A 15,422-nucleotide genomic window follows, 5' to 3' on the forward strand; every position below is an offset into this window, starting at 1 on the left:
AGCGATGACTCTTGCACACCACTGGCACAATGGTCTTTAAGCGAAGTGCAGATGTTGCGTGCCATGGTTTTGTTAAATTCAAATCATTACGTAATGTAAAGATCCGTCCAAGTGGAGGTAGGGGTTGGATTCATTTTGGCCACTCACAGAATCCTAGAATGCTGTTCTTGGAAAGCTCTTGTTTACAAGACAAACCCAGCAGCGCAGCATCTCTAGCATAGCATCCCATACCCAGCGGCACCCACCCAATGAAAAGATGGTGCCATCCACGCTTTATTGTGTAATTCGTATCGGACCAGGAGGCCTTTCGCATTCTTGAAGCGGAGTGGCAATCTACTCTTATAACGAATGGCCACATTTCGTGCTTGCCATCCATATGTGCAGGGAGCAGAACTGAGAGCACCCTGCTGTCTTTTCCGCCATGGCAAGTACTGCCCTTTAGATTGAATCTCTTGTTTTACAGGATTTTCCAAGGAGTGCCGTTTTAAATTTGTCACCATTAAATATTTCTGATGACGCAAGAAGTGATCGCGTCTCTGTTAGGAGAAATGCACTTGCAGAGGAGCGGTGCGGTGCAGCGTTAGTTATATCAAACATGGCAATGAACGGTAGTTTGATGTACGTGTAGTACATCGCTATACTTTTGCATGGGATTTTCTAGGGGATTTTACATCAGTTTAATATAGACAGTAATTCAATATATCCGAGTTAGGTATAAGCAGGATCTCCGACGGTATTGCCTCACGAGCATGTTGCCTTATATGCCTTTTAATAAGGTATTGCAATTTTTTCTATAGATTTTTAAATTGCCTACTAATTTGCTGTTTCTGCTTCGCTGCAATATTTCGAACATTCACTATGAAATAAACTGAAGTTTAAAAATCTGAGTTAACAGTACTGTTTTCCACTAGATTTCACCTCTGAAAACAATGTACAATGATCTCTTCTGTATTGTACTTTAATGTCACTTTGGCAGGCAAATGAGAGCGAAAAAAATAGGTGTTTGGGGGGGGGGGGGGGGTAGGAAATTTGCAATTTCTTGTAAGATAGGAGAGGCAGAATGCAAAAACAAAGTGCTTTTTCCAATGCTGCACGTATTTCTTCCGTGGCTGATGATGCACTTACACTTTCATAATGTAAGTGTTCATTGAGGTGTGTGTATTATTTTACTGGCATTAATGGTTTTGATTCTTTGATTAAATGCAGTTTCAGCATGTTGACAAGTATGTGAAAAGTGACAAGGCCTCCCAAAGACGGGCTGCCTATCTTGCCATTGCTGTAATTGCTGAGGGGTGCTCAGAAGCCATTCGACAAAAGTGAGTGTAATTTTGCTGTTTAGGGAACTGTGGATGAATAATTTGTGTTTCTACATGCATTTGTGGGTACAACAGACTTTTGACCAGTCTGCCCAATAGAATTGTTTCTATATTTAAAGGGCCACTAAAGAGAAACCGGAAGTTGAGCTTTAATGGTAGGTTATCCTTTCACGAACACAGTCATGCCGTTCTTACTGCGAACAGAAGTTTAATAAGCGAGAAAATAGCGAAAAACTGAAGGATAGGTGCTGACACCCCTTCGAATTTCCCGCACTACACGTTTGTGACATCGGAGATCACAAATGCAGCCCGGTCGCGATTGGTCGAGAGCGATTTATCGCTGTTAATAAAATGCAAGATGAAATACACGTTAAATGTACAAAACAGCATTTGCCAACCTTTTAAACCGTTTGAAGCGAGAAAGTACAAGTTCAGCACAAAATTAAATAAATAATAAGAAAAAGCGGCATGGCGCTACATGTGGTCGTGATGGTTTCGTTTTTGCTCCTTGCATCATCGCGCGCGCCTGTACCGCTCTACAGTGTTGCAGTGTTTGGTTGTGTGTTGCGTGGCTCGAAAAACGTTGACTTGCGGGAAACCGCCAGGAAATGCCTCGTGGGTGTAGTGTTGAGGGCTGTATAAACGGCGCAAGGCGCTTGCTCAGGGGCAGCGGCAGTGTTGATCCGACTGTCTCCTTTTATGTGGTGTCGCGCGATGAGCCCCGTTGTTCGCAATGGCTCAGTGCTCTGCCGATGATAAAACGGCAAAAGAGCCAGAGAAACCGATGGTGTGCTCTCCGCATTTCTTGTCCTTGGATTATGTGTATAATCCTGCCCTCAGAAAGTATCTTGGCGTGCCCCAGAGGCGAGTCCTTTCTCGAGCAGCTGTTCCCTCAATGTCGCTTTCATCAAATCCCCTACTGGTGCCTCTGCAGCAGCAAACTGGCGGTTCGGTGAGTGCTGAATGTCATTAAAAAAAAACACGAAAAAACTATACCGAGTACGTGCGCAACTTTCTACCCTTGTTCTATCTGGAACATCGTCACCTGGCGGACCGGACGCCTCGCCTTCCGTCGACGAAAACGAGGCTTCGCTTTCCGTCGGCACTGCTGGCAGCTCACCACCATCGTACGCGGGAACACCTACCGCGTGAGCGCGGAGGATCGTTTCGTGCTCCGTTTCACTGAAGTCGCTGAAATGCAGTCCTGCTTCCCTGGCGAGCTCTTCGTTGCAAGGTTCGGCGTCAGCAACAGTATTCATCTCAGCCACAGAACACCTAAGCAAAAGTCGCAGCGAACGCAAACACAGCAGCCATGCAGCCTATGATGCAGCCAGCTCCTCGGCTGTTTACGCAAGCGGTGACTTATCATGATGCCGTATGATTAGCTGAGAGCAATGAAATCCGTGACGACACTACTTCAGTGCCAAATCTTGGGTGAGAGAAATTGAGGAAGAGATATTTAGTCTTTGTTTACGAATTTCTCCACAAATAACATATTTTTGCACCCAACAAACACTGCATGCATTCCTGAAGGTCCCTCTTTTATTCCAGCTGAACTTCCTGTTTCTCCTTAGTGTCCCTTTAACAAGTACTCATTGTAGGATTCAGGCATACCACAGTATATGATCAATAACTGTGATGTTCTGCCACTGAGGAACCAAGCTCCTGATGCATTTGGTTATTTGACCTCAGTAGCAGATGGGGCATTGTACTGTGCTAGAGCCCTACCGTTAGCATGTTTTCATACAATGCAACATTGTCTTTCTCGTTAATTTATATAAACTAAAGATGTGACCTGGATTTTGTTATCTTGAAGAAACCCAAACCACTCTGTGCATGAAATTTATTTTTTTACTGGTGCTTACAGGGCACTGTTTTGTAAATATTGTCCTTTAAGAATGTGAAAGGGCCCCTAAACCAACATCAGCTCAAAAATGAGTTATATAGTGGCTGATGTGTACTAGTCTGCAATGAACATATAGCCAAAAAAAAATTTTTAATTGGCGCAGTAATAGCAAAGTTACAGGCATTTGATGAACGACTACATTGCTACCACGGTTTCCCACTCGCCTCCTCTCCGCATCGTGCTCTCACCAACTCTATGCAGCGCCGTGAAAGCTACGGGTCAAATCACACCATAAGAAAGGCTCCTTCATTGTTCGCCATTAATCGCCCTCCATGCGACGCTGACTGAATGGAAGCTTCGTAACAGGTTCAGTAGGGCACAATGGTCAAATACACCTCCCTTCTCTAAACACACAGTCGGCGCTCGTCATGTTGGGCTGTCGTTCCTCGTCGACCAACCAGTTGACACAATTTACCCCTGGTAACATCATCTGGAGCTCCCTGTTGACATCGCTACGCACCAAAAACCACCAGAAAGGCCAGGAGAGGAGCGCATCTGTTTTTATTTGTGGTGTCCCTACAGCATGTAGCACCGCCGCATTCGCTGAAGATGATCATCGCAGCATTCTGTATACGATGCGTGTGTTTATTTGAAATGTCTAAAAAAAATGTAAGAGGGGGTTTAGGTTAATCTAATGTAATTGCCAAATTACTTCACTCAGATACCACTATGACAGAAGAAAAGAACATACACATCCTATTGTCATCCTGTTTGATGCTGTTCATGTTTCAAAATGAGCAACCAACAAGCTGAAATTCTGATATTGATAAGGCTCATCATTTTGAAGTAGCTGGGTTCAGTAGTGCTTTGGCTGTCATCTCTCCACAGAGAATATCCTTACCTAATGTGACTTCCACTGAAGGCAATATGAGGGATGCTAATCCACGTGAACACTTACACCAGCTCATGGTTCCTGTCCAGCCCTGCCTTGCTTTATTATTCTGCTTGCATGCTAAAAGCCTTTTCCACTTCTGACCACAATGCATTTTCACGTTAACTGCTTCCATTCTTTGCACAAACATTTCTCACCTAGAATAAATTACCTTGGGATGCATGATGCCAAGAAAAGATGCACACACATCTGCGTAGCGTACAAAAACATGTTTCTAATGTTAAAAAATGGAAGCTCAGCTCATTGCAAACTGTGAAACTTAAGTCAGCACACTTAAGTCAGCCCTGTAAGACTTCCAATTACTTGTGCTTGTTGAGTCTATCGTTATACAGTAGAACCTCGCTGATACGTTCCCGCTTAATACGATTTCCCGGCTCCTACGTTCGCAATCGCGAAAAATAAACATAACCCCATAGAGGAATGTGTTAATACGTTCCGGTTAATACGTTCCCAGAAAGTACGATTATTCGGCAGCAACGTTCAGCATTGCAGCAAACTGCGGTCGTATGATACGTTCTGCAGCGAAAAATTATCATTCAGGTGTGCAAAGACACTCTCATGTGCTTGTGAAGTGCGAAGCGGCAGACAGCGGCCGCGTGGCTTCTCTGCAGTGCTGAATCCCCCCCCTCCGCGACTTCTCTGCATTGCTTGTTCGCCTGAAGTGACGAAGCGCGGCAGCAGCGGCGAGCGAATTGACCTTTGCGCTGCCTCGCTTCAACGCGAACTACTAAGCGGCAAAAACAGGCGGTGCACACGCGCGGCCCTACGACTCATCGAGATCGTAGCGGAGGTGGTGGCGGACGAGGCGCCTGAAGACGGCGGCGAAAACGAAGGCTTGCGCCCACCGGCTACCTTCGCCGAAGCCCTTGCTGGCCTGGAAGCCTTACAAAGCTTCTTTCGCACGAAAGACAACGAAAATGCTGACAGGGATCTGCAATGTGCGCAAAAGGAGTTGTTCCTTTCCAAGGGTGTGATGCACCAGTGCAGAAAATACAGTAGAATCTCGATAATTCGAACTTGAAGGGGCCCGAAAATTTGTTCGAATTGAAAGGACTTATAGGGCTACGTACGAACGCCATAGGGCTACCATAGGGACACCATAGGGCTACGTACGAATGGTGCGAGTCGTGAAATATCGCGGCACGCAAGCACATAGCGAGCGAGGGTCGCGAAACTGCCCACGCTGGCCAACGCTCGCATCCCGATAGCACCTCTTCCTCTTCACAACCACAATCTCACTCTTTCTCTCTCTCATATCCTGATAACGACAGTGAACGAAACTTCAGGGAGCGGGCCGCACCGACACGGCGACGCGCGCGAAGATGAGGGAGGAGGGCGGCTGGGAAGCGCATTTGGCCTCGGCAACCCCGTCGCTTCGGTGGCTCCCCTCACCCTCCCTCTCAACTCCCTCACCTTTGACTGTCTCCGTTCGCGCCTGCCGGCCCGGCGCCAGCTGAGCCCGCTCCCCAAAGTTTCGTTTTTTGCCGTTGAAGCGAGCATTGGTCGGCGTGGGCAGTTTCGTTGGCCGGACTGGGCCTCTGCGTTGCGTCCCTCTGCCCCCCAGTCACAGCGTTGGCTGAGACGTCGGCACATACACGCGTGTTCCGGCGCCACGCTGAAATGGCAACCTTACCATTTGAGAGAGGAAATTTTCGGCAAGGTATTTTTTTTTTCTTTTTTTTTATTTCTCAGCGCGGCGTTGAGGGGTCTCTCCTAAGCTTTTGCTTTATGGCGGTGTCGGAGCATTGCCAGTCGGAAGCGCCGCCACGTGATTTGGCGTGCTGCTAAGAGCATTGTCGGTGCGCGGTTCTGTTCGAATTAACCGTCGCAAATGCTTTTGCGTTCGAATTACCAAGCGTTCTCGCCCATTGGAATACACATAACTTTGACGGGACCACAGCTCAGTTCGAATTAACGAGATTCGACTGTAACTATGTTTTGCAAGAAATAAACGTTTTCTGCCCTTGCACCTCAATATGGGCTTGTCAGCTTCAATTTTTACTGGATTCGGATCGTACGTTTTCCTGGATTGTGCGTTTATTTTTCGCGTACTTTTTGAAAACCTATGAACGAGGTTCTACTGTATAGTACAGTAGAATTTCATTGATATGATCCCATGTCGTACTATTTCTCGGCGCCCGCATTCGTGATTGAGAACACAGCATAACTCAGTACAGTTACGCTTTTTTTTTTTTTTTCGTTAAATACATTCTTTGAAAACACAACCTTTCAGCACCAATGTTCAACACATCACCAAACTGGTTTTCTCGTCGCTAAATCAAATGTGAACAAAAAAGGCGTGATGCATGCGCTATTGAGAGCAGTCGGCGCCTGCCACAGCAGCTTAGCCGCAGTACATGCACTCAGTTTCCTTTTCCGGTACCAGCAAATCTTTTCGCAGGTCGTTACACTCACACTCTCACTACCAATCCTAAAGACCCAACCACATGCACACGATTTTCGAGCAACGGCTTCGAGCTACAGTGACGAGCGACAAGTTTTGCCGTCGCGGAGGGCAATCCATTGCTGTCTCTTGTCGTGTCTCCAGTTTTTGTCCAGCCAGAAAATTTCACTTGCTGCCCGGAAGTCAGGGTGGCGACTTCCGCCGGGAACTGTGTGATTGCACAACAACATGGCAGCAACCAGTCAGCCCGCTTCGATCTGAATTCGCTCTTGCAACTTTTTGTCTGCCGTGACAGCAAAAAAATCAATAGTAAAATCACACATAGCTTTGTCTAATCTTATGCTGAGGACAAAATACAGGCATTGTGTTGTGATTATTATTGAGATTAGTTGTTTGTTTTGACACTGTTAGGCCTTAGAAGCCACCGAGAGCTACAAAAGTGTTTTGAGTTTTGCTCATCAGCTAGCTCAACATTATTTCACGCTGGTGGCCTGGCAGCATGGAGCGGATTTCCACTGGCGATGACAGCATTAAACCTAGCTTTAATACAGCTTGGTTAAAACATCGGCCTCTTAGTACATTTGCGATTTCATTGCATGTGCTCAAATGTATTTATTTGGACTACCATGTAAACTTGCTGCTACTTTTTTCGCAATCTCACTGTTGCTTGAATATTGTGTGGATGTGGTTGCCGCTTAAGGCATCTTCACCTATCTGTTTTACAGTGCATGTGACAAAGTGCCGTTGGAAGCGTACTGCATGCGTTAAATAGGCAAAAAACACACCACCATTGCCTGCTGCAGGTGGTGTGAAGTGAGCGTCATGTATCGCTGTGGCACCATTGTATTCCGGTGTCTCCCACCAGCTCAATTTCATTTCGTTTTCTGGTCACCATCTTAGACAAACTGCGCGATAAAAAAATGACATTATGTAGATGTCAGTTACAATTTAGTCTGCCTTATGTTTTAGTGACTTTAGATTGTACGTTTTCCCTGTTAGTATGCTTTTTTCATGTCTTGGAGAGGCTCTACTGTTTTTAATTTTTTTTTTTGCTACAAGTTGCAACACACTAAAACAAAAATCTGTGCATTATGTTCAGAGTTGCTCAACTGCTAATCATGGTGATGCACAAATCAAAGCTTGGAATACTGGGGTCTTAACAAAATCTATCGCAAGTCACCTGTGTGTGTGTGTGAGTGGATGCTTATCCTAATTAAATGATTGAAGTGGCTGTACATATGGAGATTGTTGCCTGTCAAAACAAAATTACTTGCTTTTTTTCTTACATAATACTGTATTGTTTTACGAAAACAGCCCAACAACATTTACTGATTTGAGTCACTATGGCTGTATTGCCCAGGCATCTTCCAGCATTTGTCCAAGCCATCTGTGAGGGTGTCTTGGACAACGATGTACATGTTCGGAACGCTGCTCTCTTTGCATTGGGCCAGTTCGCTGACTTTCTGCAGGTAAGCCAGACATACTTGTGCCTGGTAGATAACGTTGGGGAAATATTTTGGCCTGTGCACAAGTCTTGTCGAAATTGTAATTCAATTTGCTCTTCTGCTAGAGTCACATTACAACTTTAAGTAGAATTCTGCCCATAGGCAGAGCACAGTGGTATGCATTTCTGTGCTTCAAGAAATTGTCTTTATGAGGTTGTGATTTATTTTAAATCTATCGCTTAAATGTTGATCTGTTCACTCTCAAGCATTACGTTCTAATTAAGTACATGTATGTCACTGTCATACTTAAGTAGAAAGAAGAGTGCGGAATAAGCATGTCCTTTCCAGTGTGCTAGTCAGCACTCATTTCTAAATTTAAAAACAGCACCGGGAAACAGGACAAGAAAGTGAGATGCACAGAAAACACTGACTTACAATTGAAGGTTTATTTTGCACCACCCAAGTTATACAAGGAGACGGGGTGAGGCTGACAAGGACGAGAACAAAGACAAGGCTGCGACAAGAAAGGGGAGGGGGAGGATGTCGGACGAGCTGCGGTGACTACTCAAAGTGCCCTTTGTTGAAATAAAAAGAAAAGGAACGTTAGGCCCGACATGCCATGCGAAAGCTTGACTGTTGAAAGAGCTGGAGTTACCGACCTACTGGGAACCTAAATAAAGCATGCCAAAAAGGTGCTAAGGAGTGAGGACCAGGGGTGCAACAGCTGCGCCAAAACCGCGATATACGTTGAAATTGCGCCACGCTGCGCCAAAACGCCTGATCGGCCGGGAAATTTCTCGGTTACGCTAGTTTTAGCGGGAAATAAAGACCGCATTGGTAACTTGCAGCTTGACATGCCATTACAGTACCAGTAGCGCAGACGAGATACGAACTGTAGTGCCCAGACGAAACGTTGGCATGTTTGGTGGTGGGCGCCGAAGAATATTTGCGCTGCTGGTTGCAGTGCGGCGTGTTGTATATGCAGTAAAATCTCGCGGAGACGCAGAGTGCGCGTTGCTTGCAGTAACGAAAGCAGTTCGGCATTGCCGGTTGACTCAACAACATCCTCGCCGTATATGCACGCGGTCATGAGCGGAGCGGGTATGACTACTCCACGCCTGGGGTTCTTAAGCATGTTCGTTCTGGGGAACCCTACTAAGCTCCATGAAGCGCCAAGGAACCCCCCCCCCCCCCCCCCCGAATTAACCGAAATAAAATGTCCTAATTAAACTAATGTCGAATTATACAGAGTATCAAGAAAACAATAAATGAATGCTTACTACGTCAACACGATTTTATTTACTGAATGCATCAGCAAATCTTGGTTCTATTTTGCACAAAAGCAGTGAGGAAGCTGAAATTCTTGTCATCTCATGACTGACTGAGGGCTAGCAGCGGCGAAGGCCTCGCAACATCCTTCGCAGCGCGGTCGCGGCGCGCGTCTTCATCTGCAGACACGCTTTTCACTACCGCACGCATATCCGGTTATTTTTTCGCTAGGGAGCTGGTCACGAAGAAATCGTCCGTCCATCGCGATGTAGCCGGTGCTCTGAATCGTTGACATTTTTGCACTGAGTCAAAGCGCAACTACTGCTTGCCGCAACCGCTGCTGACGAAACCGCGGCCGTTATCGACGCGATCATGGATGGCGACCTTGCGGTTCAGATGGCAGGCGGCCGACGCACGCGCCAAGTCAAAACGAAACTACCATTTGCTGGAACAAGTATGGACGAATCCGTAGTCGCTATCTACGCGATCATGGATGGCAACTACGCAGTTATGAAGGCACGCAGCCGACGCGCGCACCGAGCCAAAACGAAACTACTGTTTGCCGCAACCGGTGCAGACGAAAGTGGTGGCTATCAACGCGATCACAGATGGCGACTACGCACTTATGGAAGCATGCGGCTAGCCGCCAACACGGTGTTACGCACGGCGATTAACGCAACAATAAGGGCTTTGAGGGCACAAACAAGCACAAAGCATTCCGGCATTGCTGTCAGTCATGTATCGCGTACGATTGCCGCTGAGGACCATGGCGATGCGCACTGCGCCGCTTCGTTTTTGGACGCTAGCGCCGTTTTCGCTCTTTCGCGGCGCTCATTTGTGGTGCTCCGTGCATTTATTTTTTCTTTTCTTTTTTGTGCGCATGTTGGCAAGTTACGGCCTCCGAGATTCAAGAGCGAAAGCTTAGGCACGCTGCCCGTTTTCGAAGGTTGGGTGGCTGGCTACAAGCTGCTTGCGGATTTATTGCGCAGTTCACGCACTGCCGTTACGTGCTGTGATGTGCTTTTTGACACTCGTGCATGGGTAATGGAAGTTCTGTGAATCGAGCACACCTCTTGTTCGCCGTTTTAGCCACTTAATTGGCGAGCGCGGGACCACGGAAAATTTATCAGTGGCTCGCGGAAGCCCGAGAAGGGGCCTGCGGGACCCCGAGCCTGCGGAACCCAATTTGAGAACCCATGCTCCACGGGAAACTCGCTTGTACAATACAGCAAGTGACCCAGCACTGACGGCGTGAACTTTGTAGGCAACACAATGTACAAAACTAGCAAGGGTTCGGTTGCTGCATGTTTCGACTACCGCCGGAACGTCGCGACATATCGTCAGGAAAAAAAAAATAAACTGAAAGGGAACCACTCGCGAAGAAATGCATGTGTACTTTGCACGTGTTTGGCGGAAAAAGTTGCGTGCAGTGCACTGCTGGGGCGCGATGAGGTCGTTGTTCGGAGCGTGCGTTCAATTTCTCCGGGCGCGGCCTAGGTCAACCGTGCACGGCGAAACTGAACGCGCGCCGCGAACAACGATCTCCGATCGCGCCCCTGCCCTCACGTACGGTGGTAATGTGAATTACCGTATATACTTGCGTAATGAACGCACCTCCCCCCCCCCCCCCCAGAAATCCAATGCAAAGTTGGGGGGTGCGTTTATTATGCCGGGTAAATTTTATGGCGGTTTATGAGTAAGTGTTAATTGTGAAACTGCTCCAAATTTGGGAATTAGTGCTCCAAAGCGGTGTTCCCCCCCCCCCCCTGTAACCTGCTCCAAAAGCAAGATTTTCCTGCTCCAAAAATTGCTCCAAATCCAATTTTGGCATTTGCACCCCTGGAGGACATTGAGCAGAGCTAAGATTTAAGGAGAATAAAAATGCAATGTCAATGAGCGGCCAAGATTTAAGGAGAAAATAAACGAGAGAAAGGTCCAATTGAAAAAGTAAAAGAAGGTGAAGGCTACTGAATCAAATGGAGGCTTTACTTCTTGGAGGAATTGGGCTGATGACAAGCCATTCAAAGAACTCATAGCTCATTCAGAGTATTATTATATGCAATATAGATTATTATTATGTGCAATATGCAGCAGTCATGAGGCCATGCATGATAATGCTATGAAAGACAAAGCGCGAAAAAGGTACAAGTACATATAAGTGGGCAATAACTAATCTGTTTTAGGGTTCTTAAGGGGAGGCAAGGACTACCCGGGATGTCTCCTCAACGGCCCTAAAAGAGTCAGCACTGGTCTTCTTGCATGCCACTCAGCATTGCGAAGCATCACGGCCAGTATGTCCCTTCGTTATCGGCCCTTCCCCTCCAACCCCTAGATCGGCGCTTCAGCTCGGCCACTGTGGCCCCGGTCGACGTCGTTGCATCGCGTGCAGCTTAAATGCACGTTCTTCACCGCCCCGGTTGACGTGGTTTTCTGGCCGCCCCGGCTGACGTGGTAAGGGACTTTGCCGAGTGCTTGCGCGCTGCCCCACCCCACTCGCCAGAAGACTAGCTGAATGCCAACACCGCGGAGGAGGAATCGCGACGCCGACCAATTTCGGTCACTTAAGAGCGGCTCGATTGCCGCATTGGTTGGTGGACTTGTAAACGCGCGTTCTTCGCCGCCCCGGTTGACGCGGTTTTTTGGCCGCCCCGGCTGACGTGGTAAGGGACTTTGCCGCGCGCTTGTGCGCTGCCCCACCCCACTCGCCAGAAGACTAGCTGAATGTCAACACCGCGGAGGAGGAATCGCGACGCCGATCAATTTCGGTCACTTAAGAGCGGCTCGATTGCCGCATTGGTTGGTGGACTTGTAAACGCGTGCAGCTTAAACGTGCGTTCTTCGCCGCCCCGGTTGACGCGGTTTTTTGGCGCCCCACTCGCCCGCAGACTGTCAACACTGCATATAAGTGGAACGTTAGGCCCGCACTTTTAGTTTCAAAACGGGTGTGTCACGCAACACACACTTTTAGTTTCAAAAATATGGCTTTCAGCTTGCAGAACATCCCAGTCCATTCCCATTCAAGTGTGTCGGGATATGAGGGGGATGCCAACGGCTCTCTGCCTCGGCACACCGAGCCCCGCGGTTGCGCATTCCTGCCCGTCAACCGCTTTCCGGTACAAGCTCGAGGAAACAATTGATGACAACCACGTGTACACTCGGACAGCATTTATTACGACTAAAACTAACACTTCGAGCAGGCCAGCTAGCTATAGTTGACATCATTGAGGGTTCCCTTGAAGAGAACAATGCACTAGGAAAAAAAGGGCTTCCAACTTACCAACTGGGGGATACGGGCGGCCGCGGCAAGAACGCGGTTGACTAACCACGTGCAGGAATCCGGGAGCGGTGGCGGAACCTTCCGCTATCGCCGCTTGCTGGAGACCAAAGAGACTCAGGCGATGTCAGAGGAACCTCACGTGACACACCCGGTGGCGCTGATAGCGCTTGCGATTCCAGTGCACTGCCCGCGAAAGGAAAGTTACCCCTCTCACAACCCTCCCTGGCGCGCATGCGCTCGACGCGACGTTCGCTGCACGTGCGGCGGTCATGGGGCCCGAGGATTCCCACAAGTGTAACCATGTGAGCACTAACGAAATGTGTTTAACGCAGACCCGCAAATCACACTGCGATGAGTCATCTGTGCCGCTGCCGCATTAGAGGAAGGGTCATCCGTGAAGTGCGTATGTAGCGTGCAGTGGTTTTGTTAAATTTAAACTGCGATGTAAAGATCTGTCCAAGTGGAGGTCAGGGCTGGATTCATTTTGGCAGCTCACAGAATCCTAAAATGCTGTTCCCGGAAAGCCTTTGTCTACAAGAAGACAAAGCCAGCAGAGCAGCATCTCCAATTCACCATCCCATGCCAGGAGCCACTTATACAAATATTGGATGTCATCCACGCTTTCTTGTGGAATGCGTATTGAATTGGAAGGCCTTTTGTGTTCCTGAAGCAGAGTGGCAATCTGCTCTTACCGATAACGAATAGCCACAGTTTGCAGGAGCCATCCATATGTGCAGCGAGCAAAACTGAGAGTACCCTGCTCATTTTTCCTCCATGGCATGTACTGCCCATCAGATTCAATCTCTTGTTTTACAGCATCAGCCAAAACAGTGCCGTTTCAGATTTGTCGGCATAAAATATTTCCAGTGGCGCAAGAACTGATTGGAGAAGTGCACTTGCAGGGACGCGGCACACCATGCAATATATTGAATGTGGCGGTGAATGAGAGTTGGATGTACGACGTAGCACATTGCTATGCTTTATACATTGGGATAGGATTTTCAACGGGATTTTACAGCTGTTCAATATAGGCAATAATTCAACATATCCGAATTCGATATACAGTCGCCGACCGTTTATTCGGACTCGACGGGAACTGCGAAAAAATCCGAATAATCGAGAGTCCGAAAAAAAGGATTCACCAGAAAAAAGTACCTTTATGGTCCCAGTGGACGGAAAAAATTGTCAATGCCCGACTGTACAGATGCACGCTTACACGCGATCAGGTCAGCTTTATTTCCGACAGTGTCTGGCTATCGCTATAGACAGAGTCTTGTAATTGCCACGTCTCGTCGGCGCAGATGGCACGACAGGCGTCGGAGCCATTTCGCACTACGCGACGACTGGACGAGATCGAACAAGCAAATCAGGCCTAACACACTAAGGCTTCCATGGGTTCTCAAAGTGGGTTCCGCGGAACCTATGGGTTCCGCAGGCCCCTGCTCGGGGTTTCGCGATCCACTGATAAATTTTCCCTGGTCCCGCTCTCGACAAGTGTCTAGAACGGCAAACACGAGGTGCGCTTGATCCAAAGAACCTCCATTACCCATGCCCGAGTGTCAAAAAGCACATCACAGTGCGTAGCAGCAACGCGCGAACTGCGCAATAAGTACGCAAGCAGCTTGTAGCCACCCAACTCCTCAGAACGGGCAGCGCGCCTAAGCTTTCGCACTTGAATCTCGGAGGCCGTAGCTCACCACCATGCGCCTTTCTCCTATTTGTAGATAGGGTAGGTGCCGATAGCGGGCGCACTGACCTATACGTTGGAGGAAAATGAAAAAAAAAAAAAAAAAAACGCGGAGCACCGCAAATGCGCGCCGCAGAAGAGCAAGAACGGCGTCGCGTCCAACCGAAACGAAGTGGCGCAGTCCGCATCACCGTGGTCCTCAGCGGCAATCGTACGCGGCACGTGACTGACAGCAACGCCGAAGCGCTTCGTGCCTAATTGTGCATTTAAAGCCTTTATTCTTGCGTTTATTGCCGCGAGTAACACCGCGTTGCCGGCTAGCCGCGTGCCTCTGTAAGTGCGTAGTCGCTATCTCTGATCGCGTCGATAACCACCGCAGTTTCGTCCGCAGCGGTTGCGGCAAATAGTAGTTTCGTTTTCACTTGATGCGCGCATCGGCTGCGTGCCTTCACAACTGCGTCGTCGCCTCCCATGGCAGTGTCGATAGCGACCGCAGTTTCGTCCGCACTTCTTGCAGCGAAAGGTAGTTTCGTTTTGACTTGGTGCGTGCATCAGCCGCCTGCCTTCTGAACCGCAAGGTCGCCGTCCATGATCGCGTCGATAGCGGCCGCGGTTTCGTCCGCAGCGGTTTCGCTTTGACTCAGTGCAAAGCTGTCGAAGATAAAAATCACCGGCTACATCGCAATGAACGGACAATTTGTTGGCGAGCAGCTGAGTGGCGAAAAAATAATCGGGGTGTGCGCCTGTTGTTGCAAAGCGCGTCTCAGATGAACACGCGCGCCGCGAAGGATGTCACAAGGCCTTCGCCGCTGCTAGCGCTAATCAGTCATGAGATGAAGAGAATTTCAGCTTCCGCACTGGTCTTGTGCTAAATAGAAACAAGATCTGACGATTCATTGAGTAAATAAAATCGTGTTGACGTAGTGAAGCATTTGTGTGTTTTCTTGATACCCTCGATAATTCGACATTCGGTTATATCGGGGGGGGGGGTTCCTTGGCACTTTATGGAGCTTAGCAGGATACCCTGGGATGAACGCACTTGAGAACCCCTGCACTAAGCAAAAGAGCGAGACTTGAAAGGTGGCTCTTGACAAGGCCTAGGTCACGTAACAACTGACAACGCAAAGGCCGAGCACCGACTTCCAAGCACACTGGCTTGGCCTGGCCTGCTGTTTGGCCGCGGTATACAGTCAATGGATACTGGACTGGCTAAATCCGAAACACGA

General features: G+C 48.4%; 1 protein-coding gene across 7 annotated transcripts in view; it reads left to right on the forward strand.

Annotated features, from left to right (window-relative positions):
* The window catches only part of LOC119435958 (importin-4), a 175,526-nt gene that overhangs the window by 66,571 nt on the left and 93,533 nt on the right, over positions 1-15,422 (forward strand). For all 7 annotated transcript variants that reach the window (XM_049673006.1, XM_049672998.1, XM_049673013.1 and 4 more), the window contains exons 13-14: positions 1,207-1,316; positions 7,879-7,987. In XM_049673006.1, the coding sequence (XP_049528963.1) occupies positions 1,207-1,316; positions 7,879-7,987 (219 nt within the window). The remainder of the gene's footprint in view (positions 1-1,206; positions 1,317-7,878; positions 7,988-15,422) is intronic.

Source organism: Dermacentor silvarum, chromosome 1, assembly GCF_013339745.2.
Source record: "Dermacentor silvarum isolate Dsil-2018 chromosome 1, BIME_Dsil_1.4, whole genome shotgun sequence".
Lineage (NCBI taxonomy): Eukaryota > Metazoa > Arthropoda > Arachnida > Ixodida > Ixodidae > Dermacentor > Dermacentor silvarum.